A 21,593-nucleotide genomic window follows, 5' to 3' on the forward strand; every position below is an offset into this window, starting at 1 on the left:
AATGTTGCCAGTTAATCAGGTTGAAGTTTACAAGTAACGCAAGCGGGGGAAATTTAGAGGTCCAAAGTCAAGGAGCAACTTGCGAGGGAAAAGTTAGTTGGGAAATGAAGGATTTAAGCCAGTGGAAATGAAATGCGACACGTCTAGAGCAGGCGACTAAGTTCACGACAGATTTTTGCAAGATCTTGCAACATTAACGACCAAATAGTTATAATACATATATCTATGACGAATTTACAGCTATTTTGTCACTTTCAAGTCTTATTTTAGCACTTTTTCAGTGGTTTTCGGTTTTCGTCACATTTGATTTTGCCTATAAGGCAGGTACCTATTAATTTCATTACTTAAAAACATTATAAAATATCGACGTAAAATAAAATTTACAATGAACAGTAGAACACATACCTACATATACCTAGGGGTTTATTTCGCCTGAATGTTTTTTTTTTTACATTGCTATATACAAAATTATAAATTACCACTAAAATGTCAAACTTCAATAAACTGGCAACTCCAATCACAACACACTCAAAACTACTGTCGCGTCAATGTGTGAGTAACATCTCGTACGACGCGAGCGCTCGTGTGTGAGTCGACATGTATTAATGGGGTTGGTGGATACGGACGTGGGTGTGCGTAGATAATTATAAGATCGTAATGGTTTTTTAATAAGCTCCCAATTTTTTTTACCCCACTAGTTTGTACACTTGGCATGTAATCTATTTTTTTGTCTCCACATAACAATATCACATTTTTTAATGAAAATTGTGGCCTAGACGACTAATGTGGTTTAAATTGCATGTTTTTAAATTACATTGCGTTGCAAAAAAGGCTAATTACGGAAATTTGCATGATATTCACTTATCGCTGGATAATAAACAGCACAGAGCTATTATTTACTTTAGCGCCACCTATGTGGGAATGGCGGAACTTTAAAGTTAGTAAAGTTACTGTACGCCACACTGCGTACATCATGAGCAGTGAACCGAAAACATTTAGTTAAATAAGTTTTAAATGCTTTTAAATTAATAAAGTTTCGACACTTTGATGGTGGATAAATTCAATGCTATATAAGCCTATATCTACGGTGAGTCTATACCTAACTACATAAACAAGGGACACTTAATTAGACATTAGTTTTTTTAACTTATTGCTATTTTAATTGTGAAAGTGTCTAGAGGTAGGTATTTACATTTTAAAGCCAGTCCCGATGAACCTAATCCAAACAAAACACCTAGTATCTAAATTCGACCGTCCCTCGCACGAGCGTTCGAAAATTCCCTTTCCCGCGTTCCCGTAAAAATATCAAAGGACAAAAATGCCATCCGTCAAAGTCACGCGTACTACCGCCTAAACCGGAAACTCAGTACCGCACAGAATTAGAAATATATTTTTATACTACAGTCCCCTCCAAAAAAAGTTTATGCAAATAATAGCACATGTAAATACAGGGGGAAATCGGGATATCGCTTTCTTGGTCTAAATAAATAAACATTTGGGGTTTCTTCTCTTAGGGTAGCTTTTGTAAGAGAGCGACGAATTAGTGCATAATCTAAGATGACGTTTGTTTTTTGCGGATCATAAACTTAATTGCGCAAAAGAATTGTGTATTTCAATTGGGAGTAAAATGGATAAGTAATTATTTTTTAATGAAAACTTTGGAATTCTTTGTTCATTTCATGAGACAAATATCTAGAGCGAATAGTCATTTAGAATAGAAAATAAGTATTTATAGATTTTATTTAAATAAATACCTACTGGACAATCTTATAGTTAATACTAAAAGCATGAGCTGTTTTCACTAACTAAGTATCCAAGTTAAAGTCAGTTCTGTTCAAATTATTTTAGAACCTACTTTAGATTTGATTTTTACATATGATTACAACAAATTAGTTAAGTGTATATGAATTCGTGTTTTAATATAGTTAGTCGTTATTTATTAGAGTCGAAAGAGCACAGACATTCATTCATGACAATCTATATCCGGGAAAATCGAGAAAAATCGTGCCAAACCAATCTAGAATTCTTATTTCAGGAAAAATCAGTTAGGGAAGAATGGCACGACGACATTGATGCGAGGCACAAAAGGCATCGGAACCAATCTATCGGTGCATTTATCGACATTGTCCCATAATCGATCAGGGCTATGTCAGCGGCTTGCCGAGGGGTGGACTTTTTCGTTTTGGACAAACCAGAATATACGCGGTCTCCGAATGTGTATGCTTTTGTTACGGATCTCGAGTTACGTTATGCTGGTTCGCCTTAAATGGATCTGATCGTCCTCGCTTTCCTAAGTTAATACACGAGCAGGGTTTTTATTTCCATAAATACATATGAGGGCATTCGCTGATTATCTACTCATATTTTTTCTTATGTTAGGTTAGTCTCAAGAAAATGTTGGAGAAGATATGGAAATGTAGTAGTAGATGAGAACAATAGTATGTTCACGGTGGCTAGTGAAAATATTCGTTGGAAAATTGAAGAGTGTTTAGATAACATGAGGCTGAATAAAGATGGAAGGCGAGTAAAGACTCCTGGGAATTAGGCAATCCTATGTCCTATCACTCTATCTAGAGTGGAGGCAGATCTCCGTGAGCTCAGCGTTGGCGAAAGCTGGTGAGATACCGCTCCGGACCGAGCAAAGCAGCGTGCGTTGTGTTGGGAGCCAATATTCATTTTGGGTCATCGCGCCATCCAAGTTAGTAAGTAAGTCACCATACCATAGGAACTAAGGTGGTGGTACTAGCGCTCGACTAAGTTTCAAGATGACATGTACTGGGACCCCGTCGAGCACCTGTACCACTACCTTAAATTATGAAGTGAATGTGTCTATACGGCTGCGCTTCGTTTGTCAAGATTGAGATGGTATATTATGGTGTTGGTGAATCATACTCCTTAATTAGTTTTACAGGGCATTATGCTAGTACGTATGAATGCTAACATTGCTATCTCCACAGTGTTGCTAAGTAACTTACGTAACCTAAGTTTGATTTGCTTAGTTTCGGACTTGCTAAGTGTCATATGAACTTAATTACCTACTATGATCCCATTCTATCTTTTAAAATGAATAGGATTAAGCCTATAGCTTTGTTAAATTGCGGTCCAGGGGTTTTTGACATGACAAAAAGCTCCCGAAAATCGTATTAGAAACAATCCAACCGCCATAATAAATACGGCTATACATACGCCCTCTATTCAGCCTCTTTCAACGCAAACGGGGGAAATCACGAGCAGGCACCAAAACAAATTCTCGTATTCAATCATCGGTTGTTCACAAAGGCTTGGAGGCTGATAACTGTACAATGAAATGTAACAAGTCGTCTATTCCCCATTGTGTGACGCGACCTAAGGGGGTGTGGGTGGGGGGGCCCATTATATTTCCATTTCCACCTCGATTCGCGGGACTTATCGCGGCCTACCTCGGACTAGGTGAGTCTATCTTTCTGTACCGTTGGGCAGGGTATACGTCATTGGTTTGTTCAGAAAGGAGAAACGGAATATTATAAATTGGAGTATCTTTATAATTTTCATTGGATAATTAGACCAGATATCTTATACATACTTGATTCTGTCCGCAACTTCGTCTGCTTGGAATTATGACGATTGATATAAACTATCCTATGCTTTCCCGGGTCTCAAACTATCTCCATACCAAATACAATCTAAGTGTCAATAAGTGTCTAGGATTAAAAGATTGATTGAATAAAAGAGATAACAGACAGATTCCTAGATAGAGTTACTTTCGCATTTATAACATTTAGTAGGTAAAACAAGCATTAGTAAATTAAATGAATAAGGATTAAACAAGTATTTCTAATAGGTGAATACGAGTACCTAGAAATAAATGCTTTTAAGTACATGATTACTCAATAACTCGACCAAAAGTAATTAGCTATTCAATTTACTCGAATAAAATCTACGATCGACAATATATTTTTATCTAACATTCTAAATGATGTAAAAATGCATCCAAGAATCGTATAACATGCCCAAAACATGGAATCACATTATTAATGGCCATAGGATACACCACGGGAATGATAAATTACTCATCCGCTTCAGCCGAGACAGCGAATCTATTTTTAAGAGCATTGCCATTGGCCGGGTTTTTAAAGATGGCAACCGATTTTCGAAGATAAATAGGCGAATGGTTTCAAGTAGATAACATGGGCTAACGAGATATGGTAAGTGCAAGCGCTACTGGGTTCTAACTTTTAAGTGGAGCCCATCTTTCATGCGTTAACTATCTGGTTATTTGCTGGTTAGGAGATTTGGAGAGTTTATTGATTTGGATAACTGTTTTATAATTATTATATCAGGTAAATGGTACTTAAATTAAATTTTATTAAACATGTTTGTGTTAAGATAATGTATTACTTGTGCTTATATAAAATAATTATTTACCTTATAATGACTGTAATGTTAGAGTTACCTAGACCAAGAAAAGTTTGCAGAGATTTTGAGAGCACACGCATTGCAGGTGTTATTTTAAACGTCAAACTTGTATGAAATTATGACGTATAAATAACACTGGCACTGCGTGTGCTGCCAAAATCTCTGCAGACTTTTCTTGGTACAACTCTATGCTATTTGAAGTGGTAAAAATATAGTAAGTATATGTTAACCGTTTTTTAAATAAAAACGAAATATAAAAACAAAAAGTTTTATCAAATTAAATGTATGTAGGTAGTTATTATTATTATTCAGAGCCCACTGTGTCCCACTGCTGGGCAAAGGCCTCCCCCCTCTTTCTCCACTCGTCTCTATGTAGGTAGTATTAATATGTAAGTAAATAACTCTGTAATATTGTCCGACCGTTTCCCCCATTATAAAAGGTCTGACAAACTCTGTATTTACCTACAACTACACCATATTTATAGGTATTTCACAGATAGGTAAATTGTAATTATTTTAAATACAACTCAAAATAAAACAAAATTTGAATGAATTTCTAAAAATTACAACACGGGTCTCTTTTTTTTTTTTTTTATTATGCATGGGTTTACTCATGGCCACAGACTAGCCGAGGCGTAGACGTGGCCTACGATGGTGCGAGCTCGCCCAGAAGGTGCCTGTTCACTCTTGATTTGAAGGTTGCCGGGTTATAAGAGCACGGAAATATAGACGCCGGCAAGGAATTCCATTCCTTGGCAGTGCGCATAAGGAAAGTAGAAGCAAAGCGCTTAGTGCGAATTGGCGGAATATCTACCAAGTAAGGATGGAAACCGGCCGTGCGTCTAAAAGTCCGATGGTAGAATGGGGACGGTGGAATGAGCTCGTGTAGCTCTTGGGCACACTCCCCGAAGTGCAACCTGTAGAATACCGACAGGCTGGCGACTTTCCGCCGATGGGCCAAAGTCTGAAGCTTAGCCGTTAGCTTCTTGTCGCCAATCATCCTCCTGGCTCTGCGCTCCACTGAGTCCAAAGCAGCGAGTTGGTATTTAGCTGAGCCATCCCACAGGTGGCTGCAATACTCCATACACGACCGGACTTGAGCTTTGTAAAGTGTTAGAAGCTGTCCAGGTGTGAAGTATCGCTTCACCTTATTTAGGACGCCCAGCTTTCTGGCCGCAGTTTGTGCTTTAGACTCAATGAAGCTGCCGAAGCCGAGGACTGAACTCAGCTCCATGCCGAGGAGTTCCAGGCTGTCGGCAATAGGTACAGATGCACCCCGGAAAGAAGGAGTCAGGTCGAATGGACTCCGTTTAGCGGAAAATAGACACGCCTGCGTTTTGGAGGCATTGAACGTGACCAGATTGTCATCACCCCACTGGGAAACGAGACTAAGGGTCAAGTTCATTCGCTCAACCATGGCCTCTCTCTGTGAACGTATATCCTCCCTGCTGTCCCCTGCACTAGCCAAATATCTCTCAACAACCGTACTGTCATCTGCATAACCTACAATGCTGGGTTGCAGCATGTCGTTAATGTGGAGCAGGAAAAGGGTTGCGGAGAGAACAGACCCCTGAGGAACACCGGCGTCAATGGCCATGAGGTCCGAAGAGCAGCCATCAATAACTACTCTGATCGACCGTTCACTCAAGAAATCAGATAGCCAGCTACAAAAATCAGCAGGGATGCCGTAAGCAGGAAGCTTGCTAAGGAGACTTGCGTGCCAAACCCTGTCAAAGGCCTTCGAGATGTCCAGTGAAACAGCAAGCGCTTCACCGTTCCTCTCGATGGCCTCGCCGCAGTAGTGCGTGACATACGCTAAAAGATCCCCAGTAGACCGACCTATGCGAATCTATCTATTGTTTCCTATAAAGTTTTAAATCATAATGTATTGTTTGTCCACATTTTCGTTAGTCATAATTTGGTTTTTCTCAGAAACGCGTAACTTTTCAAGATTGCTAAAACAAACCTAACCTATTAACCTATCTAAAAAACAACCCTACGAAAATGCTGAAAAGTTAACGGTTTCAGAACTTTGACTGGCTATTGATGATCTGACAATCATTACATTATGACTTTCAATAATTATGTCAAACAAATGGACCCCCTACAAAACATTGGCCTAGCTATGTCACTTAGCCCAACATCCAATTGAGTCCATGAATCCGTTTGGACTGCAGGGCATGTCAAAAAGTATACATACAAACTACATACTATACCATTTGGAGTTGAAACTCTAGGTCCATGGGGTCCCAGCGCGCATTTAAGTTGTTCGCAGAAATCGCGAAGCGTCTGGTTGACGTAACTGGTGACCGAAGAGCTGGCGGCTACCTCGCACAACGTATCAGTATTGCGATACAGCGGGGAAATGCCGCCAGCATTCTTGGTACAATGCCTCAGGGACCTATTTTAGATTTAAGCTAGTTATTAATTTCATTTAGTTGTACCACTGTATATATATTGTATCTAAATAAATGGTTTTATAACTACATACTAAGTACTCGTACATACACTATTACAACCACTTAATAGTGTAGTTACGTTTGCAACTAAGTAGTTACGAATGAACATCTTCCGAGGACCAGATGCTTGGAGCTATTCTCGTAGCCATGCATCAAGCTCACACAATCATAATATATCACTGCCTCATCATTAGAAACGAACTTTCAATTTAATTTTAATAATAATTAAAACACTGGCTCAACGTAGTGTGAAGACAACATAGGTAGTACATACAATTATGTTCAGATATCTATTATTTACAGGTTGGCTAAAAAATGACTGCATTCCCGTTGACAAGGAGGTTTTGGGATTATACTGAGCAACTTTTACTATGGGAAAAACCCTGAAATCGCAAAAAAAATTGGCTATTTCATACATTTAGGCTGGTCCATTTTCTATGGAAGGGTAATTTTTTTTCGCGATTTCGGAGTTGGTCCCATAGTAAAAGTTGCTCAGTATAATCCCAATATTCCCAAAACCTCCCTGGCAACGGGAATGCAGTTATCTTTTAGCCACCGTGTATAATATTAAAATATTGGGTCAGTATTGTGACGGGTAGGGCATAGAATTCTAATTTAATTATGTATTCACACATATTTACTAACATGTAGTTTTTTAAGCTTAGATATAAGTAGACTAACACAAATATGGATTGTTAAAAAAAAAAACTGAAATATATATTTTTTTTTAATATAGAGCATTTGTATGTATGATGTTCGTGATGAAACACTTTGATCGCTCTGACTATAGTAGTACATATTTTTCAAACAGCTTGGATATGTACGGTGACAGTAGATGTCATCTCAATACAATTTTGCGAGATTTTGCGTTTTAAGGTTATAAATTGTATTGAGATGACATCTGTCCGCGTACCCAAGAAATTTGAAAAATACTAATACATATAATAAATACTTACTACGTACGTACTTATATGACGAATGATGTAAAGGTATATAGACTATAATTTACATTAATCACTTTCGATAATGTTATTATAATAGATTCAGAACATTACAACACATCTTAATATGTTGTACATATATATAAATATGTTTGGAAGGTATCGACCGATAGATTAACTATACAGGGTAGATACGTATTCAGTGACACGGGTCCAGACAGAACTTCGTAGTTGGCGTAGATTGCCCTGAAGTAGGGGTAGCAACAGTATCAAAGTATAATTAAAATGCGTCAACATTAATTAAATATCTATAATACGTCCAACAGCTAATTGTCATTTGAAATTAATCACCTACCGTGCTCAAAACATTGAAACAATGTAGCACAGTCGCCAGGTGAGTGACGATTCAAATAAGATTTTTAAAACATTATTATACCTGATTAAAACTCACTTTGCTTTGCACTTTACACTAAAAATTTTGTCAAAATTTACAAAAAGTTATTATTATATTCTTTAATAATAATTTCACTCAGAAAACTTTACAAGTACATAAATCGAAATTAAGGAGAAACTAAAACGCTTTTAGCACTGCAAGATAGTTCCTGGCACTTCGAATTACCGCGGCGCAACTACGCTCCAAAATTCGCAACTCCGAACTCCAGTGCTATTTGAATGACCTCGCCAATTACAATAGAATCCCTAAATCAGGCGAGCCACCATAAATCAGTTCTCAGACAAATTCAAAAACAGTAGGAGACGGCGTACCACGGCTCATTGTTCCCGATCGGTGGCTAAACAGAAGGTGAGCCTTTGTACTCGAGAGTTGTAAATTTCATGAAAAGTGAAATTCCTTTTGAATACCACTTCGACCCATAAAACATAATCCCGGAACCGTGGCATTGTTTCTGGCACTTATTGTTTCACATCAATGCGAGGGCGAAATTTGTCTACCGACTTGCGAAACGTTTTTGCTGACGCTACATTGTGCAAACTTGCAAAAACTAATTGTATTAAACGCCACCGGAATCCGCTTTTACTTTTAAACTTTTTGCTGCCACCTGCCATTGCTGTTCTGAGAATACGATAAGTACTTATCTAATTTTATTAGTTCCAAAATTGAGCTCTGAATCGTGATTACGAAATCCTATCGGTTATCTGTCGTTTGTGCCGCAGTTACGAAATGTTAACGGAAAACGATGCAGTAATTTTCGAAATTACACCTTTGCTCTCTACAATCTGACAGCCAAATTATAGGCAGGTATCTTTTGCTACAACTGTTTAGTAAGGTGTGCTACGAGCGGCGTAGCAATTCGTGGTTACTAGTTGTACGCATGTTGTGGTATCAATTATGTTTGGATACCAACTTAAATGCCAATTCTAGTTTTAGTTATTAGATCTGTTTCCAATATTATACAGATCTGTCAGTGTCAAAAGTAACATTTCGTCAACCAAAAACTTTACTTTTGATTTGACACTGACAGAATCAGTATCACATCTGTATCATATTGGAAACAGATCTAATAACTAAACCTAGAATTGGACTGCTGGTTGGCTTGGCTGCCTGCTTGGCTGTTACGTCTACCAAACCACTCATTTATATAGACAAAATCTTGCTTAACAGTATAAAAAATTGGTGGTGAACTTACCAAATTGACTTCTCATCCAGGGGTAGAGTGGACTAGGCAGCGATGCGTTGGTGTTAGGCGGGGGCTGCTGGGGGGGAGGCTGCTGCGCATGCATCGGCTGCTGGTGCATGGGCGGCATCTGCGTCTGGTGCTGCATGTCGTCCACGGGGTACATGAGGTGCTGCTGGTGCGGCACCCCGTGCTGCACCATGTGCTGCTGCGAGTGCATGTGGTGGGGCATCTGCTGCGCCTGCTCGAGCGGCGGGCTGCCCGGCACGCCCGCTGGTACGGCCGCCGCCGCTTGCAGCTTGCAGGACGTGTACGCCGGCGTCGCTTGGTGACCGTTCGGACCGTACCCATCCTTAGGACCCATATGGCCCATCTGAGACGGACTGTCCGGCCGGTAGCCGTTCTGCTCCATTTGCGGGTAGTAACCCAACCGGTCGTAAGGTGGAAATCTAGGGTAGGGCATCCCCGGCGCCGGTTGCGCCGGGTAGTGGTGTTGCGCTGGCCGGAGCTGCTGGTCGCAGCCGTCCATCTCGTGCCCCTGCTGCGGCACCGCGCCGTAGTGCGCGTGCGCCTGCTGGTGCTCATGACCACCGTTCCGCATGTCCGGCATGTATGCGTTGGAGAAGTATGCCATGTTATCGCAGCTGTTGGCGCTCATCGCGGGCCCGCAGCCCGCGCGGCTCACGTCCGTATCTTCCGTTGCAGATTTTCGGCCTCCCGGGCCGACACTACACCGTTCGATCACCACAAAAACACTTCGGATTCCATTCACTACACGGGCACGATCGATCTCACTTGCGGCTCACGCGGCGGACGGTGTCTCCTCATCGGATCCTCGGCGAATCTGGAAAGGAAAGGTTAACGCACTTAGTCGATCTATTATTAAAGTATTTTTCCAATGGTCAGGTATCGAGAGGCGATTCTCGATCGATTGTTTGCTTTGGCGAGCTCGCGGCTAGATGTGCCAGAGTCAACACTCCGCCGCCTGACGGCAGACACAGACTGACACGTGTCCTAAAGCTGGGACACACACGAAGACATAAAACCTCATATGTTCCGAGTAAAACGCCTATTAGCGACAACCTGTCTGATACGGGCCCCCGTTTACCGCAGATAACTAAGCGGCGCATTCTTAGAAACGCGAGTCAAGTTCGAAGTCCGTCTTTGTCTGACTGATGGAACACCATCTCCGAAAATGAGACAGGGATATGACATAGTGTCACGTCGCGTACATGTGGCTGACCCGCCGTCATAGCCTCGACATTTCCCAGCAGTTGATGGAGCATGAGTGACAGCCGCGTATGGCCCGACGACATAACTTTACCCGGACGTTAATTTCTGTAGCGAGGCTAGAGTCGCCATTACCTCGGCTTTATCGTGGGATCTGGTCCAACAGGTTTTTAAGTACAAAATTTATTGTGTACGTGGTTTATGTGACAGCTACCAGAATTTACAAAGTAGCTAGTACAAAAAGTATAAGCATGCAAATGTACCGTCAGTTTACTTTACGCGGAAATACAATGTTATGTTTGGAGCGATGTCATCTACTGAGGGAGTTTTGGGACAACACGGCAAAGTCACATCAAAGTGTTCTGGATACGGATTGTTAAACTTATGTCAAAAGTAAAAAATCCGTACAACACATTGCTGGAGTGGTGCCGCCCCTTGGGCCGGCGTAAGTTATTTAAAACCCAAAGTTCAAGCTTCATTAGCGTCCGTTAATGATGGCGGCAACTCTGAGACAATGCTCCTACAGAAAACATGCTACTGTTTATATATTTCATAACAGTGACATAGAAAAATCTAACAAAATGCTTTGTGTGATATTATTTATCCCTTCACATTAAACTTGAATCGTGCAAGACGTTGGCAAGTATATTAATTCCTAAGGTTTACGTAGGTACACAGATTGATTGCTCTTTTCCAAACACTTTGAAGTAGTTACCTACGGAAACGTTGATGATGAATTTAACATAACAATGATTAAAACCATGGGTACTGCCTAAAAGTCTACAGATTTATTCATAAGCCACAACTCCCCAGCTACCAACCAAAACCATGGCTAGATATTTCGTAAATTTGCATGTTGAGGGATGAACAATTTAAATTTACGATTTTACCACCCTCCACGCGGGACAACCCTCACGATTTTTTTAATTTTCAATTTCCATTTGCATTCCACCAAGTAGATTGGACACACCAATCTGCGAATACCTACTGCGTAGGTACAGACGAGCGGCTGATTTATGGCTTTTTGTTTATTTGAAATGCCTCGTTGTCTTTTTAATTTGTATTGAAACAGTGCAAGAAAAACATATTGGCGTAATTACGCTTTGTAAAATTGCAAAAACAACCGCCCTCACTAAATCGCTATTAACACGAAGTAAAAATAATCATAAATTTACTCACTCATGTTTCAATTCAAAAACTGTTTAGTTCAGTGTTTATTCGCATCATGAATAATTAAATTTTTAGATTAGTTAAATTTAATTCAGACGTTCATAATCGGGGTTGACTCATGTTTAGAGTTTTTTACCCAGACACAAAAACCCGTTAGGGGTCTAAGCACTTAAATTTGAGCTTCGCCGTTAAATATTTCGGGGCACAATCTCGGTTACAGTTTTTAATCTTTAGAACACGGACTAATGTTCTAGCCCGCAATTATTACGACGCCGATAGCATCTCGTGGCGGTTCAAGGAACATGTCTTTAGCGGCGCGAGCGCACGTGAAATTAACAGTCTCACGTGATTGTGATAATTTGATAACGGACGACCGCATTTGATTTATTAGAGGTCGGTTCTCGGACACTTGTTCTCATGATCTTTGAGGCCCAACTGTTATGGTTTCCACGAGAGATCTAATTATCTTTTTCAGAAATAACTGTGCATTCGTGTTTTACACAGAACTGTGTGTCAACTAGATTATGGACCGATGAAATACGACGTTAAATAAAAAGTAACATCGGGAAATAAATTGTACCGTTTTATGTATCAGCTGAATGAAATGTTTAAGTACATAATATATTTTATACGTGACACTAAACCCAAATTTATGCGCTCGATTTCATTTTTATATTTAAAAATCTATTCCATCAGCTTCATTGAGGAATCGGAGCGTTATTATATCATTTGAAATAGTCCGAGCGACATAAAAATTGTTAAAATATTCGATAAGTCGTCTTACATCGTGTTTAGAGACTGGCCGATAAATCAACTAAAATAAGGCCGTGTAATAGACTCGCGGCCAAATTAAAAAGAATATTAATATGATTTCGCGTAAGTCGGGCCGGGGCTGTTAATCACGGGATGATCAAAGGGGGTATTTCGGGAAATTCCCAGCGCCTGTATTTATCATTTCCACTATTTGTCAATTAAAGAGCTATTGTGGGAGCACAAAGTGGTTCTGATTTATTTGTGTATCGGTTCTGGAACGAGTTGCCGGTGAAAGAGCACGGAAACTCTTCCTTTTATTTACGATCAGAATAGTAGTTTGATATAAAAAGTTTAAGAAAACTGTTAAATGATTATTGCCTAGTTTATTTTTATTAGATTTTGCTGCTGATTTCGTTACCTAAATTTAGTTTTAGTTTTCTTACTTTTCTGTACTTGTCTATTGATTACAGATAATACAGATCATGATCAGACTACCACATAACTTTTACAAAAGTACCAATTTTTTATACCATAGCTTAGTCTACTCACGCTATCACAGAACAGACGCCAAGTTAGCGATTTACAACCAACTTTTATAGAACATTGAAACATCGGTAAGTATGTAAATATTTAGTGTTATAATTACAGGTATTACACACTTATATGTGACGTCCCACGGGAAAAGTTACCTTATGGTGGTTGGCGCTTACAACGCGTAGCAGTGTATTCGTATTGGAGGGTCGTGAATAATAGCGTGTAGACGCCAGCCGCCCGAAAGTACCTTATCCCGTGGAACGCCACATATTACAATTTAGTAAAAACGCATCTGTATCCGCGGCCCCGGCCCTCAAAGGGCAGTAGTGTGGGAACATCCATTACGCCAGGCACTCCTATTAATCTCCTTTCGTCTCTTCTGATCTCCTCCGATTATCTCCCGACTCAGTTTCGACTAATTTATTAATTACTGTCCTGAGGTTTTATTTGAACGTTTCTAATTTTACCGCGAAGTTAATAGATGTCTGAAATACACGTGAACGATGAGACAGCTGACTATTTTACCCTAGAATTGTAATATTACATTTATTTTTAGAAAATTATCCTTAGGAATTTTATGCAATTACATACATATTATTTGAAGCACCGATTCAACATACTTACAAGCAGTTCCAGAAATCGTTGCAAATCATTTTTCGTCATCCATAGTATTCATACTCATTGCAAGAATAAGCCAAGTCAATAAGTAAACAGTAAGTACTACCTGCCTAATGTTAATTCAAAACAATTATGCATTGACTGTTTGCAATGTCGAAAACTACCGAAAGTGTCTGTTCATCAATCATCATGTTTCCTTGTATGCAAATTTGCGATGGGTCATGTAAACTAAAATTAAAATTGCATGCATTATGTGCGGTCACGCATCGTCCTGTTGTTTTTCATAGATTTTCACTGAATAATCTTTAACGAACTTTGAAAAACTATTCTTAGGAAACGAAAGCGCAGGAACGTGAAAATACTTTAGTAAAAATAAATAATGTAAAAAGCATAAGGTATTTATGGTCTATCAATTGGTTCCTTTGGTAAGTTATTTACAAAAACACGTCTAACTAATTGTGAAATATTTACAACAGGGTACTAAAACTTATCTCTCTTCAAAAACACGCATCCACTCAATCCTCGCCTCATGAAAAATTATGAACCTCAAAATTACTGAACTTGCCTGATTAAATTTAGAAGTTGGGCGGGTAATTACAGCAACACGGCATTTCACTCAGCCCCGGACCCCGGTGGGGTCGTTGCCGACTTTTTGATGACGAAAAAACTGTCAACGCCCGAAGTGTTAATTCAACTGTAATGTTTTTATTTTTAGGCATGTGGACTGAAAATGTGATGTATGTTTTGAAATCACTTACGGTAATTTTTGACATGTGAGAATTTTATTCGGAATAATTTATGGTACATTTACAAAATTAAATTCAATGGATCTACGAAACGCCTAACCCGAAACTAGGTATGTATAAAAGGTACGTCCGATGTTTGTCACAATAGCGGTACCATCTAAGTATGTACTAATTTTAAGGTTTAATTTAACGGGTTTTTCGGTACTCAAGAGTCGTTGTTGCCTGCATCTACTTTAACCGGTGTTATGTTATGTGTAATTTTATTTCATTGAGCTGTACAATAAATCTACCTTTTAGTTATGTGGTTACAGACCATATACACGAAACATACATTTGTGTATTCATCCGATAGATACTACACGTGGATGCAAATATCCTAAACGCAGCAGGAATCTGTTAATTAAAGCGCGCGATCAATTAAGGGCAGCAATCAAAATGGCGGGCATTCCCGGCCTGCCATCAAAGGCGCGTCAGACACAGGTAATATCCGTCAGGTAATGTCCGATATCTTGCACACATAATGGCTTTTGTGAACATCGGCCGTTAATAGATTGGAGTATACATATAAGTACTTATACAGGTAGGAGAAATATAGACATTATTGCCGAACGAGTGCTTTCACTACTTAAGTCATAGGTACTTTTGTGTATGTATTATACAGTCGCCATCAGATATATCGGAGCAGCCAAGGTGCTCATAAATATCTGAACACGCCTCTATTGTCAATGTGTTAGTGTGTGTGTTCAGGTTTTTTGAGCACCTCGGCCGCTCTGATAAATTTGATGGCAACTGTACACAAAGTACCTATAAGATGACTATAAGACTACCTACAATACAAGTACCTATTCTTGGTGTGAAATCTAGATAAGATCGAAATGCTCAGAAATACATAACTATTTTCATATTCAGATGCAAACATGTTTTTCTTCTGAAATTGAAAGATTTGAAAATGCCACTAAAATATTACGTTTTTACAAGCTTTTATTTAGCTTGTTTGTTATTTGTTTGTTGAGTCAAATCTTGCAAGCTAAATTAAACCCACCTTGTTGGTGAATGCAATATTATGGTACCTACCATCGAGCTGATCTGATTATGGACATAGATGGCCATAGAAACTCTGTGATAATGATAAAACAACGCTACGCCACCTAAATGTGTTGGGTTTGTTAAAAATGTCTTGTTGAGTATTAGAGTGACATTCCATTCCCAACTGCAGCTGCAATACTGTTCATTTTACTATGGAATCGCGTCGCTGTCATTGTCAATTTCCATAGTAAAATGAACAGGATTGCAGCTGCAGTTGGAAATGGAATGTCACTCTTAGCCGCCTGTTGAAAGAAAAGTACAGTCAGCGGTAAAAGCTTTTATTAAAAATGAAATTATCGACCTATTAAACTTATTGACAAATTAATAAATACTTACCTACCTAAGACCTAGTGTATAAATTGTCTATGTACCAGTGGCGGCGCGTCAAATATATCCATAGGCAAGCCGTGGCTAATTTGGCTTACATATTTCCTTTACAACTCTGCTCAAACGTCCAAAAACAGGCAAGCCGGTGGACGGTGGGAATCGGCATTTATGTACGCGCCGCCACTGCTATGTACCTACCTTATTCGACATGTAAAATATTATGTTTTATGAATAAATAACGAATGAATGAATGAATGAATGAGTCATTATAGTACAAATTAAAAACTGATGTAAACACGCTTGATCTAGCTCAGCCATATCTCTAATAGGATAAGTAACGTCTACGTGTTAATCGCGTAATTACGAACCTCTGTATCTGACCACACTAATTGCATTACAACTAGATAAGCCCTAATGACTGCACGTTAGCTTGACAGGTGTTAATTTAATCGCGGCCTGGATTAGCAGTGTGTCAATTAAGTAATATTAATTGAAAGGATTGCTTGAATGTTGATTTTTTCTACGTTTTGTCGCAGAATATAGGTTACGCAAATACGCACTAGTTACACTAAAATCCGTCGAAAATGGGAAATAGTAGTTTTTAGTACCTGAGCATTGGTTTCATCCATTCTTGGTAAGCAAGTCAAATTACCCACAATTGCTGAGAAGTAAGTAACATCTACATTAACTAGATAATAATCTACGTAATAGTTTGAAAGAATCCCACGCTATGCCATCAAAAGCACAAATATCTATGGGTTATTTTCTAGACTCTAGACTAATAGAGCACTCACGCGTCATATTAGGTACCTTTTCGGGTCTTTACTTTGTCAATCGACGTTACGACAATGTCAGACCCAGTAGCGGCTCGATTCTGAAAATGTATTAGATCTCTACTAGACCTCAACAAGTTACGATATGGATAATTTAAAGATATTTGTAAGATAGATATGTCAAATTTGACGTTTCCGCGATTCTGGAGGTCCTCCTGAACGATTTCGACAAGATAGATATGTCAAATTTGACGTTTCCGCGATTCTGGAGGTCCTCTTGAACGATTTCGACAAGTTATGACTTAGATATCCAAGTCACATCTAGTCGATATCTAATGTAAATCTAGTTGATCTCTATATCGTTTCTAGATCTTGTGATTATCTCGTTTCCCGAATACGCGTGTAGGTCTCGCAATAAGCTAAACTGAAAATCATAATTAGATTCCAAAAAAAGTGGGACATTATGTTGCCACTTTTTACTAGCGCGTCTTGTATTTATGTAAAAATAAGTAAGTACTTTTAGTACTTTTTTAAATCGTAGGAGTAAAATTACCAATAAATAAATTATTTAAGCGTGTTTATTTATAAATAGGAATTTACTATTTTACAAACAAATTATTACAGTGGCAACATTTTTTGGAATCTAATTACGATTTGCAGTATAGCTTCTCCTTAGCAGGCCTCTCAAATTTGCATGGTAGTTTATCCGCCAGGCCGGCGCCCGAATCATATTCGTTTAATTAACATTGCTATCATACCAGCTAATTGTTATATCGTGCGGAGCTGATTTATGGCCCTACGGACGCCGACACCTTTGTAATTGCAGCATTCTAACATCGCTTGCATACGTTCGAACAATAGGATGCGCGGACAGTATCGGGAATATCTTCGCATCGCACCAGTATGTGACTTACAAATTACAACCCTGTCACTTGGTGATAGAGATTATATTTAAAACTGATGATGAAACGTCATACGAGGCTTTGAAAGTTAGGCTAGCGTATACATATTGCTTGAGTTCTACGTTTATTTGACAAGCTAAGCTATTGCATTAATTAAACTACTAAAAATGTATGAATTAATTAAAATATGACCAATTACACTAATAATCACAAAATTTACCTATTTACATTTTCTCGAAATGTTTTGATTATAGCGCCATCTGTTATAAAAAGACTTAACTTTTGAGAAGCTCCATCTGTGGTATTTAATCAGAACTCTGTCGATATGCAGGTAGCGTCGCTTAGTTAACTATGCCGCTGTTGTGTAAGGGTGAGCTTAAAAGCTCGATGTTCAAGTTAAGCGTCACAGATAAGATAATGCTAGAACCGTATTGGTTTTTTTCGTTGAAATTTTTTTCGGAAGCATTGTAATCAATGCTAAATTTTTTTTTGGGATATAATTAGAAAAATATGATCAGTTTTTTAGGATTTAACGTGACTTTATTAGAAGTCTGTAACGATCGGATATTGATAGAAAAATATTGACAAATGTAAAATTATTAAGTTCAGCACGCAGCAGCATGTAGTGCTGGGACCGAGGTGCCCAAAAATATCTGAACACGCACTCTAACTCCTTGATAATAGAGGCGTGTTCAGATATTTGTGAGCACCTTGGCCGCTCCGATATATCTGATGGCGACTGTACCTACCTATGCACAAAAGGATTAATTTAGACATTTATATTTAGGCAACGGATATGATTTAAACAAATACTCCAACCCTTTAAGGAAAAGGTGAAAGTTGAAACAGGAAGGCAGAGCATCTAAAAGTCGATTAAAATTCCGATCGTGGGCTGCTCCCGCTCCATTGAATAATTCGGAACGCTTTCTGAATGGCTATGCCGGCACAACCCTACGCACGTTTGCTTTCTCTTGGGTAACTATTTACACTGTTGGGAGTTTTGTTTTTATTTGTATTTATTGTATTGTAGAAATATAAATATATCTACATATTATACATATTGTACATATAAATAGAAACATCGATAAAGTTTATCGATATTCCATACACTAGGTATTAATGTATAATAAACTTAATAATAATTCGTCACATACCATAATTTTATCCGACTTCAAAATAAACTTATTTTGAAGTCGGATAAAATTAGTAATCGGAGAATTTTAGCATTTTGTAAGCTACACAACACAAGTAAAATGTTTTAAAATAAGTACTGACCTTATAATTCGACAGTGAATGTTTTTTCGTATAATTATGTACACTCTAAAAAAAATTTGGTTGGCCCTATCAATATCTTGATGGCCCTAATCAAGCATCTTGATTCCATACGAGCCTAACAAGAACTTAAACACATCAAACAAGGTAATTCTGATTGCTATTACTATTGCTAGGTAACTGAACCAATTAAGATCTTGTTCAATATTTACACGAAAAATAATTATGCTGACTAATTGATCCTAGTAAGATCAACTAAGGGCTTGATAATGAAAACAAACAAGTTAGTTTAACTAAGATGTAAATCAATGTTAACATGAAGAATTACTGTATTAACTATTTGACCCAAATAAGTTCAACTAAGAACATGATTACACCGACTTATGGCGTATTAGCCTGAACTAAGATATTGGTCAATTTGAATCTTAATTGTTTAATCATTTCAACTAAGATGTAAATCAATGTTAACATGAAGAATTACTGTATTAACTATTTGACCTAAATAAGTTCAACTAAGAACATGATTACATCGACTTATGCATCTTATTAGCCTGAACTAAGATATTGTTCAATTTGAATTTTAATTGTTTAATCATTTCAACTATGAAGCTTGTTTAGTACAATACCATTCTTGTTCAATTGTACTATGACTTACTTTGTCGCATTTACTAAAACATTTCTTTCAGATCTCTAGTTTTTATACGCGCCGTGCTGAATAATGCTGGTGGTCACTACTTATTCGTTTAAATTTATAAAATTTAAACGAATAAGTAGTGAATAAAATATAACAACAAAGAAAGGGATAAAACATAATTAAACTAAATCAAGCCCGTAAAGTTTTATAAAAAGGGGGTAAATGAATAAAACAAAATAATATTATAATAAGATGTTATTTATTCATTTAATCATTTTGAAAGTAAACGTTTTGCATTTAAATTCACACGCACGGATCCGTGTCTAAGCATACGAGGGGTTAACACTCGTTGGTCCAATCACGTTCACACTTGTTGGTCTATCCAAGCACACTACACTCGCAGTGTCACTACGCGAGTTTGATTCGGATGTCACTGGTTGTTTTTTAGTCAAACAAATCACAAGATTCCACACATTTGACAGTTTAAAAACCCATTTTCACGATTAAAATTGTTGTATTTGTGAATTAAGGCTTCTCTTACCAATCTTGGTATATTTATTTATTTATTTATTTATTTAACACAATTATGTTTACACGGCATTACAGTAAAAATACCAATGCGCCGAGAAACGCTTACAAAATATTTCATTACAACTAAAATATAACACAAAGTAGGTACAAGATACAACATACACAGGAAGAACAGAAATAACAAATCACATAACATAGTATTACCTATACACGGACTGTGGAAGGCCTGTCATCCATCGTCTCACAATACTTCAGACACTCACGGTACACAGTCGTCCATCTCCATGCAAACAAATCACAATCAGGTGCTGACGTCAGGAGCGCATTGAGTAGCGTCAATGCACGAGGGAGCGGGGAATTCCTGCGTGACACAGTGCGCGCCGATGGCACCGCCAACAGTGGGCGCACCCGCGGTCTTAGATTCATCCTGGGAATATCCGGCACGTGCAGTCTGAGCACACGACTCACGAGGTCTGGACAGTCGGATTCCCCGCGCAGCATGCGACAAACAGTAGCCAGTAAGTTGCAGTTACGCCTTACTTCTAAAGAGTTGTAACCAAGTGCTCCGAGCAAAAACTTAGTCGGGTATAAAAATGGGTAAAACCCATACATTTTCTTATACAAAAATCTAAGAAAAGCCTTTTGAATCCTCTCTAGAAGTAAGGCGTAAGTCGACTCATACGGGATCCACACGACTGACGAAGTTTCCAACTTGCTTCTCACCAATGCGTTAAAGACAAGCTTTATGGCCTCAACATCTCGAAAGTCCTTGACGTTGCGTATCACGAAGCCTAATCTTTTGAAACAGCTATCGACTAGCGTTCGTATATGATCGTGAAATGTAAGACGGGAGTCAAAGACCACCCCGAGATCTTTTACTGTGGAGACTCTGTCAATCGTATCCGGTCCGAGCGTATACTGCGCAATCAGAGGCTCTGCAGCTCGGCTGAATGAGCATACACAGCATTTGGCTACATTAAAGAAGAGTTTATTTTCCACGCTCCACCGCATCACGGAGTCAATGTCATCCTGCAGAGAAACACAGTCTACACCATTATTTACGCCATAAATCAACTTCAGGTCGTCAGCATATAGCAAACACTTAGCGTTTTTAACTACCATCTCCAAATCGTTGACCATCAACCCGAACAAAAGAGGGCCGAGTATGGAACCCTGACTGACACCAGATCTCGTGTGATAAGGAGCTGACACAAAGCATCCATGACGAACGTACTGCTGTCGATCGCGTAGATAACTTGCAAATAGAGTGAGCAACTATATAGTGGCGTACTGTCGAAATGACCTTGGGACTATGCAGCTCGATCCAGTGACTTATACCCGACTCAAGGTGACACTGAGCAATAGCTGACTTGCGAGCGTCGTTGTTCTTGACCGCAGCGATGTGGTCTTTAATTCTGCAGGCAATAGTGCGTTTGGTAAGCCCACTGTACGAACTACCATAACTGCAATCAACTTTGTACACACCAGGTTTTTCCAGAGGAATAAGTAATTGAATGAGCTTAACGCAACTGCGTGCTACAGAGACTGACTGCTCGGTCGCACGCGCCACGAGAGGGGCGCAGGCGGG

General features: G+C 38.8%; 1 protein-coding gene across 6 annotated transcripts in view; it reads right to left on the reverse strand.

The window, feature by feature from the left end:
* LOC134674822 (homeotic protein antennapedia-like) overlaps positions 1 to 21,593 on the reverse strand; it is a 238,640-nt gene that overhangs the window by 12,414 nt on the left and 204,633 nt on the right. For all 6 annotated transcript variants that reach the window (XM_063532997.1, XM_063532993.1, XM_063532979.1 and 3 more), the window contains one exon: positions 9,442 to 10,273. In XM_063532997.1, the coding sequence (XP_063389067.1) occupies positions 9,442 to 10,087 (646 nt within the window). In that variant the 5' untranslated portion in view covers positions 10,088 to 10,273. The remainder of the gene's footprint in view (positions 1 to 9,441; positions 10,274 to 21,593) is intronic.

Source organism: Cydia fagiglandana, chromosome 2, assembly GCF_963556715.1.
Source record: "Cydia fagiglandana chromosome 2, ilCydFagi1.1, whole genome shotgun sequence".
NCBI classification, from domain to species: Eukaryota; Metazoa; Arthropoda; class Insecta; order Lepidoptera; family Tortricidae; genus Cydia; species Cydia fagiglandana.